Consider the following 20,772-nt stretch of genomic DNA (forward strand, 5'->3'; position numbering starts at 1 on the left):
CACTTTAGCTCACTCCCGAACGGGTGTTCGGAAGCTACCCAGAGGATACGTGGGCTAATCCCGGCCGTTGTGAGCTGCTTGAACCATATGCAGAAGAATCGTCCTGGCCATTCCCAAGTGAATGGCGATCAGTAACTTTCCCCACTTGCGTGGACTTCTACACATGGAACCATCCTCCACCAACACACATACACTCACAGATAAAACCGCATGCTATTGCATGCCCGCTTGGAAGAAACACCCACATTGGCTACTCAACCAACAGGCAGCAGTGGCTGAGGTAACCGCAGAAGATGATAATGATGATGAAAGCTAAGTTGATGACGAAACGCGTCAAAGCGATGACGACGTAATTGATGAACAGACAGCAAGTGGCCATGAAATGGTGCGACAGAGGTGACGGCGATGAAGACGACAATGACGCCATTGAGTGTTGGTAGCAAATTGCTTTCGCACAAGAAGTAAATTTCCAGCTCAAGAATTTTGCCAATTAGACAATTATGTATTGTAAGTAAACGTAGAGAAATATTATGCACATACATACATATATACGCCTACAATTACGATTTTTGTACCTGCAGGAAAAAAATTAGTTGTGAAGTAGAATACTACCAGTGCACTTTTGAGCTCAACCAGTTATAGAAAATGAACTTTTGTTCATATTACCAACTGTTGTTTTTATTATGGCGATATCCTACGAAATATTAATTTTCCGGTCATGCAGTTAAATGCAAAATACTAGTTTAAATACCAATTCATACTGGCCGAAAAAATTTTAAAAAATATAAACAGTTCTAGACCTATTGAAAACATGAAGCAATAATTAAAGTTGATGCAGGATGTGTAATTTTTTTTGATGTGTGTGTGTCACCCATCTTCTGCTGCCTGCCAGCCTGTGACTACTTAGTAAAACCTGTCCTGATGTCCACTTAGAAAAGCTACTTTTTATTTCAGCGCACATTCTAAAGAAAAAGCTCTAAAAGGCATATAAATAAAAACTTTTACTAAAAAAGTTAGCAGGGAATAAAGTGTTTGTTATGTAACAAAACCTGGGCAAAAAAGGGCGTCAATTTTGTTCATGTTCCAATATACAAAATGAAAAAAAAAAACAAAGATTGGGTAAAATCATGTGGAACTTCATTGAAATCAGACGAAAAAGTTTTCGTGTATCACTTTTCGGAAACGGATATCGAGATCGGACCAGTTCGGGAGAGGGCGAAATTATATAGTGATACTCTTCCGATGCCTATCTAAATTTTGTATTGCTGGAATCAGCCCGAGACGGCTCATCCTTTAATTGACGCTTCTACGCAAACAGAGTGAGTCCCTTTCTACGAGTATTTCAAAAACTTAATTTTATTTTGATTAAGATCATATGCTGATTGTAGTGTATTTCACCCAGATATGGAAGTGGTCTATCTTAAGGACCAACTTGTGAAGCTGGATAAATTCAAATCCAACATCGGCCAAATACTATACCTATGAGGGGCAGAACAAAGAGTTAGGAGATCTAACCAAAACCATTCATTGGGCCTTGGGACGATATGGCAGAGGCAATATCCAAAATTCGTACATGGAATTGTTTTCAGCAAGGGGATAAACGTATGCCATTTTTCCCTTACTTACAAATTGCATCAATCGATTAAGTAGCACCAGCTGTCAAACTTTATATAAGCTTCTATTATTGTATCATGGGCTTGCAAAAATAATGGAAAAGGACGTTATGATGGCGGGATCAATTATATTAGAGAAGGTGTGGCAATTCGCAATAGGTTTCACCTGAAGTTAAGATGGAAGAAAAAATACAATATTAATTTGAAACTAATGCATAGGGACTCAGTAGCTCCAAATCAATTAGGAGCTATTTCTTTCAAAGAAAATACCCTCCTATTGTAATTAGAAAGATATACAGCAGATAATATAATATTTATAATGCTGATGAGGCTGGAATTTTTTATAAAGCAATGTACAAGGCATGAAAAAATCAAAAGACCGAATAACATTATTGATTATTTGCAACTCATCAGCAAGAGATAAAGGTATTTAAACTATCAAAAGATATCAAATCTATCGCTGTTTTTGTTGTAAGGATGTTCATTTTTCTTATAAATTCAATTAGAAATCGTGGATGACTTCTATTACCATGACTACATTAACGAATTTATCAGAAAATTGGAGAAGAAGAAATTCGTTGAACACTGGCGACATTTTATCAGCCAGCGACAAGCGACAGAGGAATTTCTGATAAGCTTCTTTCACTTAGCGCAGTATACTTAAGACTTATAACTGATTACTTTACAGGCCACTGTGGCCTGAGATATCAGTTAAACTAAATTAGTCTCTCTGAGAACATCATCTGCCGAATCGTTGAAATGGACACTGAAAATTCAGAACATATCCTTTGTAAATGTCTTGCACTAGGCAGAAAAAGACTACAGCACTTGACGGTATTGTCGTGCTTTCATATAATTAATGAAACAATAAACTCCAGAATGTGCCAAAATTTTTAAAAAGCTTTAAAATCTAAATTACAACAACAACAAGCTTTTTACCATAGATCTCTTTTGGTCGCAGTGTGCAGTAGCATAATAATAATAATAATTATGGGGACTAAAATCATAAGGGAGTTTAACAATAAAATGCAAAAAACAATAAAAAAAAATATAGAAATAAAAACATTTTGCTTTTTTATGCCAGAAAATATTGAAATAATTATTTTCTATTACCAAGTCGTTTACTAGTACCGTTGGCTTGGATCAAGAAAGAGTCCAAGTCTAAGTCCAAGTCTTTCAAGGCTCATTTAGTTCGGCAACAAGTATTATCTGTAGAACGAGGGTACTTGGATAAATTTTTGAAAAGCACAATCACTCTAAAAGTCTTTTTTTATGCTAAGCGACCTTGGTGGCTAGTTGCACCTCAAATTACTTAAAGTTGTTTCAAAAAAATCGAATATATTTAAAACATTAGAAATAGTTGATGAATATGTATTTATGACTAGCTAATATCCGGCACAACACTGCTGCGGAAAAACTAATCTAAAAAAAAGTTAGTTTGTTTAGCTAGAACATGCAATGGCCAGACTTGTTGAAATTTAATGATTTATTAATGAGATTTTATTCAAGTGATTGAGGATAAAAAATCTTTAGCAAAAACAAATACATTTTTTGGCGATAGATATATCTATGTCTCTTTTCCCCCTTATTAAAAAAAACAAAACAAATAATGGGCGCTTACATCCTTTTTGGGTGTTTGGTCAAGCTCCTCCTTCTATTCGTGGTGTGCGTCTTGATGTAGTTCAACAAATATGGATACCTACAGTTTTAAGCCAATATTTTCTTAGTTTTTAGGTATTTTTTATGAAGAGCTTTTTCATGGTAGAAATACACTCGCAGAACTACCATTGCCTGCCATTGCCTTTTTCTATGAATTGGTGTTTCTTGCACGGATATTTGAAGCTACGCACTTAAGAATGGTAGTTACGCATACGTAATATTGCTTGCCATAAACTTTGTAAAACCCGTGATATTAGTGTGGATATCGTTTGTTGTGTTCAATGCATTGACATGGCATGGTTCGAAATCATGCAATATTAAAAAAGAGATTTGTATGGGAGGTGACACTCCTTCATCAATAACTGGGTTCGAAACTATATAATAATAAGAAATTGGCTTATATGGGGACTGTCACGCGTACTTTACTAATGCCGCCCACCTTTCTGATCTGTTAAGGTATTCATATTTTATGGTCTTATACCAAATTTCAGTATTCACGCCCTCTTATTTTAAATAAATTTTACTATACCTATATCCTTTCGTCAATTTCAAGCAATAAGTTGCCGAAGTTTCATTGGAATCCGATGATGGGTTGGGCCGCTTTCAAATTACATACAAACAAACAAATATTCATTTTTTCAATTAAATTTATTTATCAGTATCTACTTGCTTATCCAAACTTAACATCTTATCTAAAAAACAAAATCAACTAATTTCCAGACAAAATTGCCATTTTACTACTGGTATTATTCTAGTCAGTGACAAACTAATATGATTTCTTCTACCAAGTACCAGTTCTTCGAAGTACCAGCATCAGAACTAGAATATTTTAATACTAGTTCGCCTTTTCCCTGCAGGGAGCCTACAGGCATTTGCCTGCACTTGTGCATCAAACGAACTGCTTGGTCACATACCCACCTGCATCACCATTATTCCCACTACCGGCATCGACACCAGCCAATAATTATGCATTTGCCTTGGCACTCGGGTAGCTCATACGTCTCCAAGGACATGAGACAGCACAAAATGAAATGAGCGGAAGTTTCATTGGTGAAATGTCAAAAGTGCATAGGCCAGTGTGTGTGTGCACCGTGAGGACAACGCTGTTACACTACTTTGGCAGTAAAGGATATATATTTTTCTTTCATTGTTTGTCATTCCCACGCTACTTACTTACTTTTCGTCCTTCCCACACTCAGCTTGCATTTTTGATAAATCATCATTATTTAAAGACATTTGGGCTTACTATGCATTTTGTAGTTAAAACCCAAAAAGTAGATAGTAATCTGTATAAAAATGCAGTGAACCAATCAGCCAATGCCACAAGGTAAGAATAACAACTACAACAGCAAGAAAGGAAGGCTGAATTTGGGTGTTCCGAACTTTTTATATCGGCGCACATTCTGGTAAAATTTAATATGAATTGGCTGTTAAATTGTGGAATAAAAAAAACTCATTAAAAATAGAAGGCAGTTATTAACAAGAACATAGGTGGGCACACTGCATTATAAACTTACTGCATTACAAATAGCAGTAATCAGTAAAATTTTACTGATAATGAAGTTTAATTTGCATTACCAGTAAACTTTTACTGATTACTGAAAAAAATTGCAGTAAAAATATTTTTTTACTGATTACTGAAAAAATTTACAGTAAAAATATTTTTTTACTGATTACTGAAAAAAATTGCAGTAAAAATATTTTTTTACTGATTACTGAAAAAACATTTCAGTAAAAATATTTTTTTACTGATTACTGAAAAAATTGCAGTAAAAATATTTTTTTACTGATTACTGAAAAAAATTGCAGTAAAAATATTTTTTTACTGATTACTGAAAAAAAATTGCAGTAAAATTACTAATATAATTTGATTTGCATTATCAGTATAATATTTACTGTTTATGGGAAGTAAAAATGTAATACACTCTCATCACGAAATTCAATCATTTATGTACTCAATAATTCTTTCTTTCTTTTTTTTTTTGGTTTCTTTTATTTTCTTTCTTTACAAAGGTAAAAAATCCTTCAATTTAATTGAAATTTTTTATATTTACATATTTTCTTACTGAACAGATGCACACAACTTTGGCTAATAGCAAATCAAATTATATTAACAGTATTTTTACTGCAATTTTTTTCAGTAATCAGTAAAAAAATATTTTTACTGAAATTTTTTTTCAGTAATCAGTAAAAAAATATTTTTACTGCAATTTTTTTCAGTAATCAGTAAAAAAATATTTTTACTGCAATTTTTTCAGTAATCAGTAAAAAAATATTTTTACTGAAATGTTTTTTCAGTAATCAGTAAAAAAATATTTTTACTGCAATTTTTTTCAGTAATCAGTAAAAAAATATTTTTACTGTAAATTTTTTCAGTAATCAGTAAAAAAATATTTTTACTGCAAATTTTTTCCAGTAATCAGTAAACGTTTACTGGTAATGAAAATTAAATTGCAATATCAGTAAAATATTATATTTACTGCATTTTTACTGTTACTGCAAAGTGCCCACCTATGAACAAGAATCTTAAGGTGAAAAAGGCGCCAGGTTATGACGCAATAACACCATTAATGATAAAAAATCTACCACAAGTCGCTATAATTGTGCTGTCTGTAATATTTAATGCAATCAGCGAGGTAGGCATTTTTCCAAAGAGCTGGAAAACGTCTTTAATAATAATGATTCCTAAGCCGGGCAAAGACTTAAATGTGCCATCGTCCTATCGACCAATCAGTTTGTTGCCGTGTTTGTCAAAATTATTTGAAAAAGTTTTGAGAAACAAAATGATGCCGTTTTTAAACGAACGTAATATAATCCCTCCACATCAGTCTGGTTTTCGAGAACAACATGGGACAATCGAGCAAGTAAATCGGTTAACTGCGGAACTAAGAAAATGTTTTGAACTTAAAAAATACTGTTCAGCAATTTTTATAGATGTGGCACAGGCATTTGACAAAGTTTGGCATGAGGGTCTCATACATAAAATAAAACGCTGTTTGCCACCTATTACACACAAAGTTCTGGCATCGTACTTAACAAACAGACAATTCAGAGTAAAATGCAACGATTATGTGACTCATGAATATGAAATTGAAGCTGGTGTCCCTCAAGGCAGTGTACTAGGCCCAATTTTGTATTTAATTTATACTTCTGATCTGCCCGAGTGCGATAGTTTGACTATATCTACATTCGCTGACGACACCGCTGTGCTTAGTTCTCAAAATGATCCGTCTCTGGCATCTAGAGAGCTAAATAAATATCTCAGACTTTTAGAAAAGTGGCTGAAAAAATGGAGAATAAAAGTGAACGAAATAAAAAGTAAACATGTCACATTTTCACTTAGAAGAGGAGACTGTCCCTCGGTTACCCTTAACAACGTACGCATACCACAGTCTGATCACGTCACATACCTTGGCGTTCACCTAGATAGGCGTTTAACATGGAGACGCCACATCGAGGCAAAGCGGCTTAGTATGAGAATCAAAGCTTCAAACCTTCACTGGCTAATTAATGAGCAATCAAGATTGAGCCTTGACTGTAAAGTACTCTTGTACAAGGCAATTTTGAAACCAATTTGGACTTATGGAATCCAATTGTGGGGAACGGCCAGCAGTTCCAGTATCGATCTTATACAGAGAGCACAGTCGAAAATTTTAAGAACCATAACTGGAGCGCCGTGGTATATAAGAAACGACAACATCCATAGGGACCTAGATGTACCGATGGTGAAGGAAGTATTCAAAAAAGTTCGTGAAAACTATCAGTTGAAATTGCAAGATCACCCGAACCCGTTCGCACGTCAACTCCTGAGTACGCAACATACGACCAGGCTTCGAAGAAATGATCTACCACCCCGATGAGTAGAGGGCCATTTGATAATTATTTATTGTAGAAAATGAGATAAAATAAAATTTTTCTTTTTAGTTCTAAGATTTGAATACTTATTGTGAGGCCTTTGAAAAGGCATATTCAATAAACAAATAAAAAGTTAAAAAAAAAAAAAAAAAAATAGAAGTTATGGTTTGTAACATCAGACGGACGGATGGAAAATTAGTTTTGACATATAAAAAGTGGGCATGGTTTTTATTCAAACTCAATAATATTTATGTCCAATCTAACTGAGGTGTGGAGCAATACGTGTACCAAGCTTTAGGCGCGTTTTATTAGGTCGTTATAGAAATACCCGCATGTACCCGTGGTGAAAGGAATTGAGAACCAGCTCTGAGTAAGCTTGAAAGCTGATATGTTGACGTAATGGCGAAACAAATAAAGAAGATGTGGCCAATATCAGAGTGCTAACCGGCTGTCACCGAATTTGAAATAATCAGCTGATTGGTTGACGTATCCGTGGTTATGACAGCGGTTTGTTTACGGAAAAACTGAGACTGTGTTGGTCAGATACGGAAAAAATCAACACAGTCCCCACAAAGATACGCAAAAAATCAACACAGTCCCATCCCCACAGACCGTTATTCGGCTCTGAGCCTATCTTACAGAATCAGCAGACGGTCTGACGTCACTTGGGATGTGTTTATAAAAAAACTGTGGTTGTGTTAGTGATATACGAAAAAAATCAACCAATGACACTTCGTTGCCGTCTGAACATCAACTGATTGGACGAGTGTGTGAATACGTGAGAAATAAGCGGACAGCCAAAGTTCCCCTCACAATTTTTTTCACCATAGTCAAAGAGAAAACTTTGTAAATCTATCTATTAGTTCGCGCTCATATTGCTTCGTTGCCGTCTGATTGGGCAAGAATGGGAATACGTGTGAAATTAGCGGGCAGAATTCTGCTGCCGAGTTCCGGATGACGTGGCAGCCGAAGTTACTCTCACAATTTTGGTTCGGACAGCCAAACCCGGTATCTATCATCCTTGCATGGCGAATCACCGAACACTTTTAAAAAATTTCCTTGCGTCGCATTCAGTTTTTTGCGTTCGTCATTTATACCAAAATTGAGTATTGTTTGCGTCGTTCATAACAGAGAAATCAGGTTGTCATATTTGAAAACTTACCGTCCAATTTTCACACTTACCTACTTTGTCCAATTTTCACACTTACCTACTTTGCGTAAAGAGTGATATGTTTCATTGAAATACAATATCTTAATTTTTACTCGAGTCATCATGGGACACTGAATCGAGTGTACATAAGGCAAATGAGTTCCAAGGAACTTCGGGAAGGTAGGCTATTTCATGACTCAGCTCCTCCTGGACCACGAACACTTCCGGAAATACCTATACCGCATGGATAAGGTAAGCGACCTCAGGTGCAGATACTGCGAAGCGCCGAGCGATGACGCTGAGCACACGTTTTTCAGTTATGACAGATGGCTCGCGGAAAGAGATGCTCTGTGGGAGAAAATTGGCAACATCGCGACGACCAATGTGACCGCCAAGATTTCTGAACGCGAACTGGCAACACAGTAAATCAAAGCGCAGCTTCACATCTATAAGAAGTCGAGCCTATAGCGTGAAGCTGGCTACAAGCATGGTGGAGCCAGACGTGGGCGAATAGAACTGGTCCTTTTATGGAGATCGTTCTGGACCTTTACAAAGTAATGCGGAAAGTAGTCCCGGAAAGGAAATCTCCCCAGAAGAAGAGAGAGGTTTGTTTAATTGGACACTACTCGACACAGTAGACGACGGTCGCTGTAAGTGAGAAGACATTTTAAACTCTAACTAACCTCGAAAAAAAGTGTTCCACTCGGGCGGAGCGTCAGACATGTCCAAACCTATTTTGGAATATATAAGTCAATATTTATCTCCATGCTTTATGCTGCTACATGCAACCGGTACGAGAACAAGATTATAATACCTTTTTGCGAAAGTGCGCTCGGGTATAAAATTGCAAAACTACAGTCAAAGAATTGTACGCTGATTTTCTTGTTGCTAGTTAGCTCATAAAAAGAAAATAAAAATGGAATGATGATTACTGTTGTCTGGCTGAACTGACTGAGTCATTGGGGAATATTCAACTACTGATTGAAAATTCTCTGCTTGCCGTTGGGTGTTGTATTATGGACGAGAGGTTTTCGTGAATGCTCTAAAATTGGACTCCATAGAAGGATTCACCTATCGACTGCAAGTGCGACAAGTCCAATACTGCTAGCACCTTTGTTAAAACCAGTGATGATTTGATTAGTGCTGAACTCAGAATTGCTTACTTACGAACTGATCTGCGGTAACTTCGGAGCGCTAAAAACCACAATGTTACCAGTTGAAGTGCTTAAGAAATGTTCGATTGGCGCAACTAACACTTTATTATGTCGAGCTTTTTATTAAGGCGATGCAGATATACAAATCTTCAACATTTCATTATTAGAAGTTCTAGTTATTAGAAAAGCAGGTTTAAGCTTAAACAGAGTTGCAGCGGACAGCGGGTTGACGGTGGTGATCAGCTGATCCACTTCCGCCGAAAAATTCGGTCGGTTAAACACAATCACGACGAGACGGTTGTCGGCTGCCATTTTGTGATTACAATAAAATTAATTTTGTAGCGAAATATTTTAGTCTGCTATATCTGTGAAGCAACTCGTTGAAGCTCATTATTAAAAAAAAAAACTTATTTCCAAATTATTTATATATTGCGGATTTTCTTGTTCAAATCGATTGAATATTATTTGCTTCTTATTTGACTGCTGCTGCTTGTAAACAAGAAAATTGCCATCAGAAAAGCAATACTGATGAGAGATGCTCTGAGGCAGCAGATTGGAAACATCGACCAATGTGATCGGCCGGATGGTTGAACGCGAGAGTAAGTGGAATGCGGTTAAAAGATACGTTGAAGGCGTATTACGGAGAAAAAGATAGTCCTCGACGCAGTACAACAAAGGGACATAAGAAGACGAGCCTATTGCATGAAAGCTGGCTACAAATACAGTGGGCCAAGGCTTGGCTGACTAGAATTGTTTTTTTTTCTGGATGCCGTTCTGGGGCCTGCCAAAGTAATGCAGAAAGTAGTCCCGTAAAGGGTGTCTTCCCAGAAGGAGAAAGGAGGGATTGTTTAGTGGCCACACCACACAACACAGTAGACGAGGGTCACTGTAAGGCATTTTGAACCCTACCTCACCCACAAAATTAAAGGTCTGGTGAAATGTATATTCAAGGCATCAACAGAAAATGTATAATGGATCTGAAGATTTGTTTAAGTATGTAACATTTTATCAATTCTAGCAATAGAAGACAATCGATGTTACTATTAAAAATATCATAGATAAATGTAACTGACTGGGATTTCACAACAACCTTGTTTTTATGAGTTCTGGGTTACAGTAAGAATTGTTTTCCCTTCGACTTGAAATAAAGCCAAAATTTGACCTGCTGCATTCATGCCACGCGAATTCGTGCAATATATTAATATTTTGCCTAGAGCTCTATAGAATATCTTAACTCTGCAATCTAAACCAATCGTTGAACAAAAATAAGATTTCAAGTGGTTCATAAGACTTTCTCTTTCGCACAGACTGGCGCACCAAACTGATGCTCAAAACTATTTGCTTCGCATAATGGCCTATAATTTACATAAATGAACACAGGTTAAGACCGTTTTATTCTTATTTAATTTATTTAGTAATTAGCATAATATTTGTGGAGAAAATCTGAATAATTTCAAACAAGGCATCAGCATTCCAATGAGGTGCTTGCATACATATTTTGCCAGTGTAACTTGCCAGGGGTAGCGGGTGCTAAAAAATGCATTGGCTTGCCGTTGACGTGACAAAAACACTATAGACACAACCGCGCGAACGGTTTCCATACGTTTCGCAGATAAATCACAAATATGTATACACACATACTCACACGCACACATACGGAAAAATCGTTTTGTTTGCTTACTGCACGTTTAACAGACAGCTTGACTGGCAAACCTGCCGTACGGGTTAGAGCATTTAAGCATTTAAACGATTAAATTTTTACATTCTCATTGACACGTGTCCGTTTAATAGTGTGTGTAATACCTACACACACTCATATGTACCCGTATATGCACGGATTTGTGTATTATTTACCAATAAGTTATTGTTGTTAAAATCTTTAATGCAAACAATCATTATTTTAATTAGCAATTTTTTTTTTTGGTTGTTGTTGTTTTTTATTTTCTACTTTTTTGTGATTTGTGTAAATTATAAGTTGCCATTTTGTTAATTGATTTGGGGGCTTGAGTCATAACTGCATTTTTAGCGGCTACATATGCGTGTGTGTGTGTGTATGTGTGCTTGTGTATGCATAAGCAGCCAGTTATGTTTACATCTGCGTATGAGTACATACATACATTTATATAAATATTTATAAATAATACGGCAGTTTGTTTTTATGACTAACTTTAACCCAGTTTAGAGGTGTGATGAGTTAATCAGGCGCTAGTTTCGCCACCGAAGTGTTAATACAGAGCTTAAGAAATTTTTATGTGATGATATTTGAAAACACTACAATGAAATTTACGTGACAATGCAAAATTTAAGTAATATTTCCTGCTTAGTCACAGGCCAATTTTTCAGTTACCGGGTGCTTAATATAAAAGTTTCAGTGGCACAAAATTAATCATCCAATTTTGTTTTTGAATAACTTTTTTAATAAATAAATTAAATAAATGGTTTTGAGTGATGGAAATCTTTATTTTGAGTTATTTATTTGCTTAATATAAAAATTTCAATGGCGCAAAATTAGTCATCCGCATGGTATATTCAATAAATTATTATCTCAAATTACAGTTACTAAGTTAGTCACTCTCGAATTTATGCAATTTAGCTAATGTGTAAACACAAATATTTTTGTTAGTCTTGAAAATCTCAAATTAAGTACGAATAAAGGAGTTTTTGCGGCGAAATTTACTTATCTTCTACTAGATTGTTCAATAAATTTTGTGGCTCGATAAGAGATGGCATTTTTACTAGTGAAGTTGCTATTTGAAGTTTAATTTCAATTTATGAGTTTATTTTTTATTTACAAGCCATTTAGTATCGACGTGTCACAGTATTTTCTACGATGGAAAAATGAGGTATCGCGCTGTGACTGAATTTTTATTTTTCAAGGTTTAAGAACAAAGGAAATTTATGAACGAATCTTACAAATTTTGAAGACGCTTCACGATACGGATGTCAAAAAACCACAACAACACCAGAAATTGTAGAAAAGGTACAGGAAATCGTATTTGAAAATCATCGAGTGACTGAGAGAGATTTAGTAGAAACCCTAGGCATCTCATTGGGCAGTATAAGAAATATTTTGACTCAAGTATTGTCTAACAATGGAACAAAAACACATTCGAATGCGACTTTCTCACCAACATTTAGAGCTTTCTCGAAAGGATAGAGAGGACTTTGTGAGTCGATTCATCACTATGGATCAGACGTGGGACTATCTCTATGATTCTAAATCAAAACAAGAGGCTAAAGATTGGTGTGAACCTGGTTCTTCAGCTTCGAAGAAATCGTCTTAGGAGGTGTTGACATCAGTGTTTTAAGACGCGAAAGGAATTTTGTTTCTGGATTACTAGAAAACTGGTAAAACTAGAAATTTTTAATATTATTGTAACCTTTTAGTCCAGCTGAAAGAGAAAAAAAATTTTTTTTCATCAGGAAAATGCACCCTGTAGCAAGAGCATTTTGACAACCGGTAAAATCTAGAAATTGTTGGAGGATTCATTATATTTGTTTCCAGACCTAAAAAATTCATCCGTAGGAAGGATTTTTCATCAAACGATGAGGTCATAAAAACTGCGGAAGTGTATTTTGCAGCCCTTCCAGATTCTCTCTTCAGGCATACATAACTTAAAACTCGTTGGAATAAGTGTATTACCGTTAAGATTGGAATCGTATGTCGTGCGATGTGGCGTATTGTATTATTTCTTCAAATATTGTGGGTACTTCGAGATTAATTAATTCCATTTTTTACACAAAATTTGATGCAACGTCTTTGATCGATTTTTTCGATAGCAGCAAATCGGCGAACACGCAAAATACTTATCTTATTTATGCCTCTCACAAACAAACTAATCTGCTAAGAGTATATTGCTAAAACCGTGAACATATCTTCGAGACGAGTGTACCCACACAAAAAAAAAAATAATAAATAATTGAAAGTCGAATGCCCACGAAATTTTAAACCTTCACCTTGTTTTTGAACACACTTCGTATTTCGATGTTGGAGATAGCAGTGCCCCAAAGTTGAATGTCATATGTCCATATCGGTTTCAAGATAGCTGAGTAAAGTGAGCGCTTACTTTCGAGCGAAACATAAGAATTTCGACGTAGTGACCAATAAAGGCTTCTGAGTTTTTTTCCTAGACCTAGCTTTCTTGGTGGTTTGACTTTCCGTTTGGTGGCACGGGTTTTCCATGCAAGTTTGCTATTAAGATGCATGCCGTAATATTTTGTGACGCTAGTTTGGGGGATGATTATGTTCTTGAGCTTAACCAGTGGGCAAGTTTTTATTTATTTGACAGCCTGAAAAGGCCCGGCCACATGTAACAAACTTTATCAGCACATGTTTAGAAACGCTTAATCGATAGCTCCTATGCCACCCGACATAATTATCAAATATTGGGCATTTCGATTGCTGAATGTTTTGGTAACAGCAGAAGCTGGGTTTGGTAACGGCCATAGCTTTAATACAAAAAAAAATAATAATAATAATTAAAAATTTGATAAATTCATGGATAACGTTTCAAGATAGTAATTTATTCCATAAGAAATCCAATAATTGATGGACGATGATATTAAAATGTTCAGTATGTAGAGAGAAATGTGCCATGTATACGGGTACACGGTTTCGACTGAAAATTGCTATATCTAAAGCAATTTTGTTGAACAACATGAAGACACACGCCACAAATAGGAGGAGGAGTTCGGCCAAACACCTAACAGAAGCGTACGCGACAATTATTTTTTGTTAAATTTAATTTGGTGAGCACAAATGTTGCCCTTGACCCAAGATAAATTAGTATTGAAAATTGGAAAAAATAAAAAAGATCGACCACTAACCATGTCCAACTTCCATAAAATTTTTCAAAAACCCAAAAGTGCAATATTCCAGTAATTAGTAAGGAAAGTTTGCTCATATTTTGGATACGTGATGTCAGAGAAGGAAATACGCTTGTAAACGCTTGTACGTGACACCGCCAACGAACCAAATTAAAATTAAAATTAACACTAAATTCTAAATTTGGAATTACATTTTTACATTAATGTAATAGTAATTTTAAACATACATTTTTTAGTGAAGAGGCGCATTTGAAATTTTTGCAGGGGTAAGTTTATAGTATGTGTTGGTTAACAGCATTCTGTTTTTATTAGCAGAAAATGTAACGTAACAGCAACTGCAGCAATAGCGTCCCTATTCGGCAGCAACGAGCAGAACGAATAGAACGAACAGAACCGAAAAGTATAGCGTATCGAAGGGAATGATAGAAACATCGTGGCATATGCAGAGGACTTATAAAAATTCTATTTGTATGTTGGTTTGTCGAAGGGGTAGTGCGTGGTGTAGTCAAATATGTAAACAGCGCGTGTACATATGGATTGCTTGCGACTGCGCTTATGAATAAAGTATGTTTTCATAGGAAGATCTAACATTAAGTACATTTGTCTATTCCAATTTATACAAATGTTTTTCTACTAAAAGTTAAAATTAATGCAATCAACTAGAACCTGTAATCTCATTATATCAAAACATAATTTTCGAGTTTCCTTAAGCATGTGTTTGGAATTGTCGACAAACTCTGCAATTTTGGAACTCTGGATGTGTTTAAGTTTCAAATGATCTACTTAAATGTTTGGCTCATTTTTAATTAATTTATCCTTTCTTCTTCATCTTTCAAGGTATCAATTTTATTTATTGTAAGTATAGAAGTAAAACCAATTACAAGTAAAAAAAATATGTAAGCAGGGAGATTCTTAAATGAGTCTTTCAGAATGTTTTGATTTGATTCCTAACCTAAAAAAACAGCCCTACTTATTTTATTTATTATTTATTATTAACGATTCTAAACTGTAGTAGTAGGAGTAGTTTTTTTTTTATTTTATATAGGGTGGGCCATGTAAAATTTGTTTTTTGAATCGGCTATAAAAAAAACAAACTAATCAATATTTTTTCAAACTTTTTTTTTATTATGAAGATTGAACATTATCATTTATGAATGAAAAATAATATCGTTCAAATGACTGCCACGCACATTTTCGATCGTTTGGGCTCCAATTTCATAAATGGCAACTTCGATTTCGTGTTTAGGTGGTTCAAAAAGCAAACGCTATATGGCCCACCCTGTAATATTTATAATACAGTGAATATGATATAACTCTCTAGGAGGGTTATCACTTTCGATAAACCGAAAATTTTTTCATCAAAGTAAAGGTGGATCAATACATAGGTCAAACGCCAATAAAGTGAGTAGGTCACGGAGGAAGTATTTTTAAAAGTTCTTGCGTGAAAGTTGAGGACTCCGCCTCTTGTTCGAAAAATTAGATCAATGGCATAATCAGAGAAATCACCATTAAAATAAGGTACATTTAAAGGTATAAGTTGCTGATAAAAGTTCGTGTGAATTTGTAACAGAAGCTCTTTGAGTGAACAAGATTAATTAATTTTCAATCAGTTTTTTTAATAGTGTTGCCTTGAACTGCATTATATGAGTCGAAGAAATTTCTGATAATGGCGTCATGTCAACACTGCATGCTAGCTTCTTCCATTCTTTTACGCAGTAATCACCTAATTTAATCGATTATTCAGCAAGGATGCGAGGAAGCATTCGAGGTGTATCATATATGTAGTTTGAGGTGCTGGACCGCAAAAATACTACTTTCTTAATAAAAAAATTTTAAAGCTTCCAATCTTGCTCCAACCTTTCAACCTCCAAAAACTGTGCACCATAAAACATGATAGACCTAGAGGTTGCCTCAAAGATTTTCAGTTTCTTTGAGGTATTTCTCTTGGATTATTAACATATTTTAACCATGTGACGTTTATGGTTATTTTGGCATCTGTTAGTTTCTCATATAGATGTTTGGAAAACGTGTAATTCCTGAGAATTTGTATTCACTAACTATTTCTATTGGGACATTCCCATATTTCCAGTTACATATAGTTGTTTGAGACTGTACCACCTATCCTAAAAACGACTACTCTTGATTTGGCAACATTAACTTTTAATGCCCATTGCAAGCAATAACTGTGCAGTGCATCTACTATTTCTTAAAGGTCAGAGGGCCAATAAGCCAATAAGACCAAATCGTCAGTTCTAATGTAACTTTTACATCAATTTTTGCAATATTTATGCCTCCTTTCAGGTAATCATTGAGCTCTCTTAGGCATAGTGAGAAGAGTTCAGCACTTAAAACACAACCTTGCCTTCTAAATTGTGTTTTTATTTATATCCAAATTTTATTTTAGAAGTTATACGCCAAATTTAATTCTATTTTAACCTAAATTTGGATTTGGATTTGAGTTTCAAATTTAATGTATTGTATATAAGAGTAATAATTATTCATTAGTTGTCGCTAAATATCAAAAATTACATAAGTAAAAAAAATATGTATTTCAATGCAAATTTTGTTATAATTTATAATATAATTTTTTTTAAGTTGTACGCAAGTATAATTTTAGTTGAGTATTAACGTGAGTTTGAAATTTTAATTTTTATTTAAACTTTACATTTTTTAATTATATATATACATAAATGAAACGTTCATTTCTTAATTTTTTTTTTTAATTTTGATTTTAACTTTATTCGAACGTGAATTTTTTTTGAAATTCAATTTGAATTTGAAAGAAAATTTAGTTTTTATTTAAATTTAAATTTAAATTTTATATTAAAATATATTTTAAAGTTTAAATATAATTTTATTATAGAATTATATTGTAATTTTACAATCCATTTCAATTTTAATTTAAAGTGTTTTTCTGTTTTTGGTTTGATTTTATATTGTTTGGATTTTTATATCAAAAAAATATGTTAATTTACCTTTTTTTGATTCCAAATTTATTTATAATTTCGAGATTAATGTTTTATGTTTTAATTATAATATTAATTCTCTTTTAATTTTAAATTCAATAGAATTGTACTTATAACGCCCCATTTACTATTTACTTCCAATTTCAATTATAAAATAATAATAAAAACATGGAATTTGAACCGCAGCAGTGTCGTGAATCAACAGAAATGCCAATGCGTATGCTTTGATCTTCTATGAGTCTCTGAATCTATTTGTGTTAAACCTCATTTAGAACGCAACTTCGCTTGTTTCCTGCAACAAAAACAAATGCAAAAAACAGCCAACAAACACACTCCCACCCATATAAATCCCAATGTTGACATATTTTTGCGATTGCGTTCCAGCATTGAAAACGCCCAAGGCGCCAATGAACCATCTAACTTACATTCAAATCGAAAACTTGGCGAACAGACAAAAGAAATGACACAAAAGAAGACGAACGCGAAAGCGGCAAAATACCCAGTGACAACAAAGCGAATGAAGATAACAGCGGCGGGACGTCAGACGCCAGATGATTTAATATGCATCGTGTGGCACAATCACAGTTTTATTTGTACTTATTGCATTTGAAATTAAAACTAATAGGAATAAAAAAAAATAGCAGCTCGAAAGCTTACAAAGTGCTTGGGGCGTTCGCGAAAGCTTGTAGAGTTGTTGTGGCATGAGTAATTGCTTACGAAAATGCCACAAGTTACATACGTACAAGTTGAAGTGTTTTTGTAATTGAGCTGATCGATAAATCGGTTGGCCGGTGGCTGATCGGCCCAGCAGTTGGACGGCAATTAAATCAGCTGTTGATGACAACAGACAGACAACTGATCAATAGGCGCTGGTGTTTAGCTTGGCGTGTGGCGAGCGTGCGAATTCGCTACGATCGAATGCTACCGCTCAGTCAACAAATCGCAGTCAACCAGCCAGTTTAATACGTAAACTGACGCGGCCAATAGCACATCAAGTTGCCACAGTGGGGCTGCTAAAAGTGATACCAAAAAAAAGTGTGAACGAAATTACGAAAAAATTACCACCCAAAATTTTATAAAACTTTCAACTATATTTTTCCCACAAATGAGCTACACAAAATGTTTCTGCGTCGCGCTATACAAGTCGCCACAGTGTTGATTTATTGGTTTGTTATTGTGCCGGTGATTGCCAAATATTTGGAGGACATTAAATGGATGCGTCGTGGCAAATGGACACGCAAGAAATTGGGTTTCTACGGCATTGCTGCATTCACCTTCATTTTCACCTACTTCCTGTGCATGTACGCTTATATGTTGTGCAAGCGTTGGGAGCGTAAAATACTCACCGACATGAAACAGTCTACCACCAAAACCGCCGAATCTGAGGTACCATCCGCGGCCACATCAATGGCTACAGTAGCCGAATTGGAGCCACTCGAACGCGTGCGTCCAGCGCGCCCAGCAATTTTAGCAGCACCAGCTGTCTCTAGCCCGAGCGCACAGCTATTGGCCAAGGAGCAACAGATGCAGGAGCATGACGCCAGCCAACAACAAAGACAAACAGGTGCACGAAGTAAAGTGAAAATTTTACGTTCAGCGCCTAAAATACCAACCGTACATCGGCTGCTACCTGCGCCAACCACCACTACATTGCCAGTGATTGTGACTACACCGCTGGCACCGCTGCAGGAGCAGCCGTATGGTGGTGAGCTCGAGGCGAAGAATAAAAGGTTAAGTCGCGCGGAACGGCTGACAACAGAATTAGCGGAGATTTTGCGTCGATACTATCGTATGAGTACGGGTAATGGCAATAATAAGGCAACACCAACGATGGTGGAGCCCGTGTGAGGTGAAGGGAATGAGAAAAATTAAGTTTAAAACGGGGACATTGAATCCTTTAAACTTTTTCTGCGAATCTCAAATGGAAGTTTGTTGCGAATGTGACGTGAAATATATGCCAATTTAAAAATTATGTGGGAATAATGTAATTGAATAAAACGAGCGATATGTAGAAGTGAAATATGCAAGTTTGGCGGATCAGATTTGATGAAAATCGAAAAAGAAAATATTGACGAAAGTGATTTATTTGAAGAAGTACATTTAAATAACGCGAAATACGAAAAACTATGTTGACATCAATATGAAAATACGACAGAATCTAAGAATTCTACAAAATATTTATTCGGCGAAAAGTGACACTTACGCAGTAGAAGCCTGAAGCCTTCTAATGGGAAATAATGTGAAAGTTTGGTTGCAGTTACAGAATAGAAAAGCAATAAATGAGCACATGAACACAATCACTGGTGAAATATTTGGTGATAAGTGGCAATTGGGCAGTGGAAGTTCGACTGAAAGCTTTTGAAAGCAAAACTCATGTGAAAGTTTGAACGATAGTTAGAGGGTCGAGAACAATTTCATATGAATACAATGAATGGTGAAATTACAAACAAAAGAACAGAAAATGTTGCAGCTAGAACACTTACGCAGTAAGAAAAATTATATTGGTATATACATACACGAGTATGTATGTAACTGAATAAATTGTTGTAGTAAAATACATGGAAATTTGACGAAAACTTTTGAGGAGCAGCAAAACCACCTGCAGTAAACGAACAATAAACCTTTAATAAAAAGTAAAGTGTAGAAAGTAGTCATTAAAAAATAGTGAATGGAAAATGTTTATGTAATAATAAGCAAAAGTTTGTTTTATAGCGAGAAATAAAAGTGAAAGTTGAAAAAGTTGAGAAAAAAGATAGCTTCGAACAAATTTTTAAATGAAAATGCATAAATTAAAAAAATAAAAATTAAAAAAAATAAAATTAAAAAAATAAACATTAAAAAAATGAAAATAAAAAAAATCAAAAATTAAAATTAAAAATATTAAAATTAAAAAATAAAAGTTAAAAATATAAAATTTTATCTGTAGTTAAATTTATTTAAAATAAAAAATGTATTAGTAGAAAACAGAATAGCGAAGAGGTGAACGACAGCCTGTGTTGATAAATAAGAATTCACCAACGAAAATAAAATGTAACAAAACGAAAATAAATTTTACAAAATCAATCATTGTAAATACAATTCAACTAAATTACCTCAAATTTGTAATGAAGAAGATGAATTGAGGCCTACTCAAATTAGGTGATAGGAAAATATTGTCAGTATTAAAAGTTGGAGCACAATATTGAATAATAGCCTCGATCTAAATTGCAAGCCCAACAAAATATTCTCAAAATATTAAGAATGCGATACGAAAATGCTGCCTACAAAATAAGACTGCAAAATGGGATAATTCGAAGCCCGTAACAATGAATAGAGTGCTTTAAATTTTAAAATGCTAGCTTGCGTTTCTTCACCAAATTAAATGCAATGAAGTTTTCACTTTTACTTTCCGCAATGCAATCAAATTGGCAGAGAATTTGAAAAAGAAAGTTCTGTCCTTTTTTTAAATGGCCTACAAATGTACAAATGTAAAAGTACGGACATGTTTTAAGTAAAAATTGTACATAAAAAATTTCAACAACTGAAAAGAAAGAGAAACCGCGAATCCA

The 20,772-nt window shown here is 34.8% G+C and overlaps 1 protein-coding gene across 1 annotated transcript; it reads left to right on the forward strand.

The window, feature by feature from the left end:
- Positions 1-18,104: 18,104 nt before the first annotated feature.
- LOC129247666 (uncharacterized) lies at positions 18,105-19,933 on the forward strand. The gene has a single exon (XM_054886896.1). The coding sequence runs from the start codon at positions 18,344-18,346 to the stop codon at positions 19,070-19,072; it is 729 nt and encodes a 242-aa protein (XP_054742871.1). The 5' UTR covers positions 18,105-18,343; the 3' UTR covers positions 19,073-19,933.
- Positions 19,934-20,772: the final 839 nt, after the last annotated feature.

The sequence above is a fragment of the Anastrepha obliqua genome, chromosome 5, assembly GCF_027943255.1.
Source record: "Anastrepha obliqua isolate idAnaObli1 chromosome 5, idAnaObli1_1.0, whole genome shotgun sequence".
Lineage (NCBI taxonomy): Eukaryota > Metazoa > Arthropoda > Insecta > Diptera > Tephritidae > Anastrepha > Anastrepha obliqua.

Bases quoted from the DNA above. Each gene is read 5' to 3' on its own strand.
- LOC129247666 (XM_054886896.1), top strand. From the start codon at position 18,344: ATGTTTCTGCGTCGCGCTATACAAGTCGCCACAGTGTTGATTTATTGG.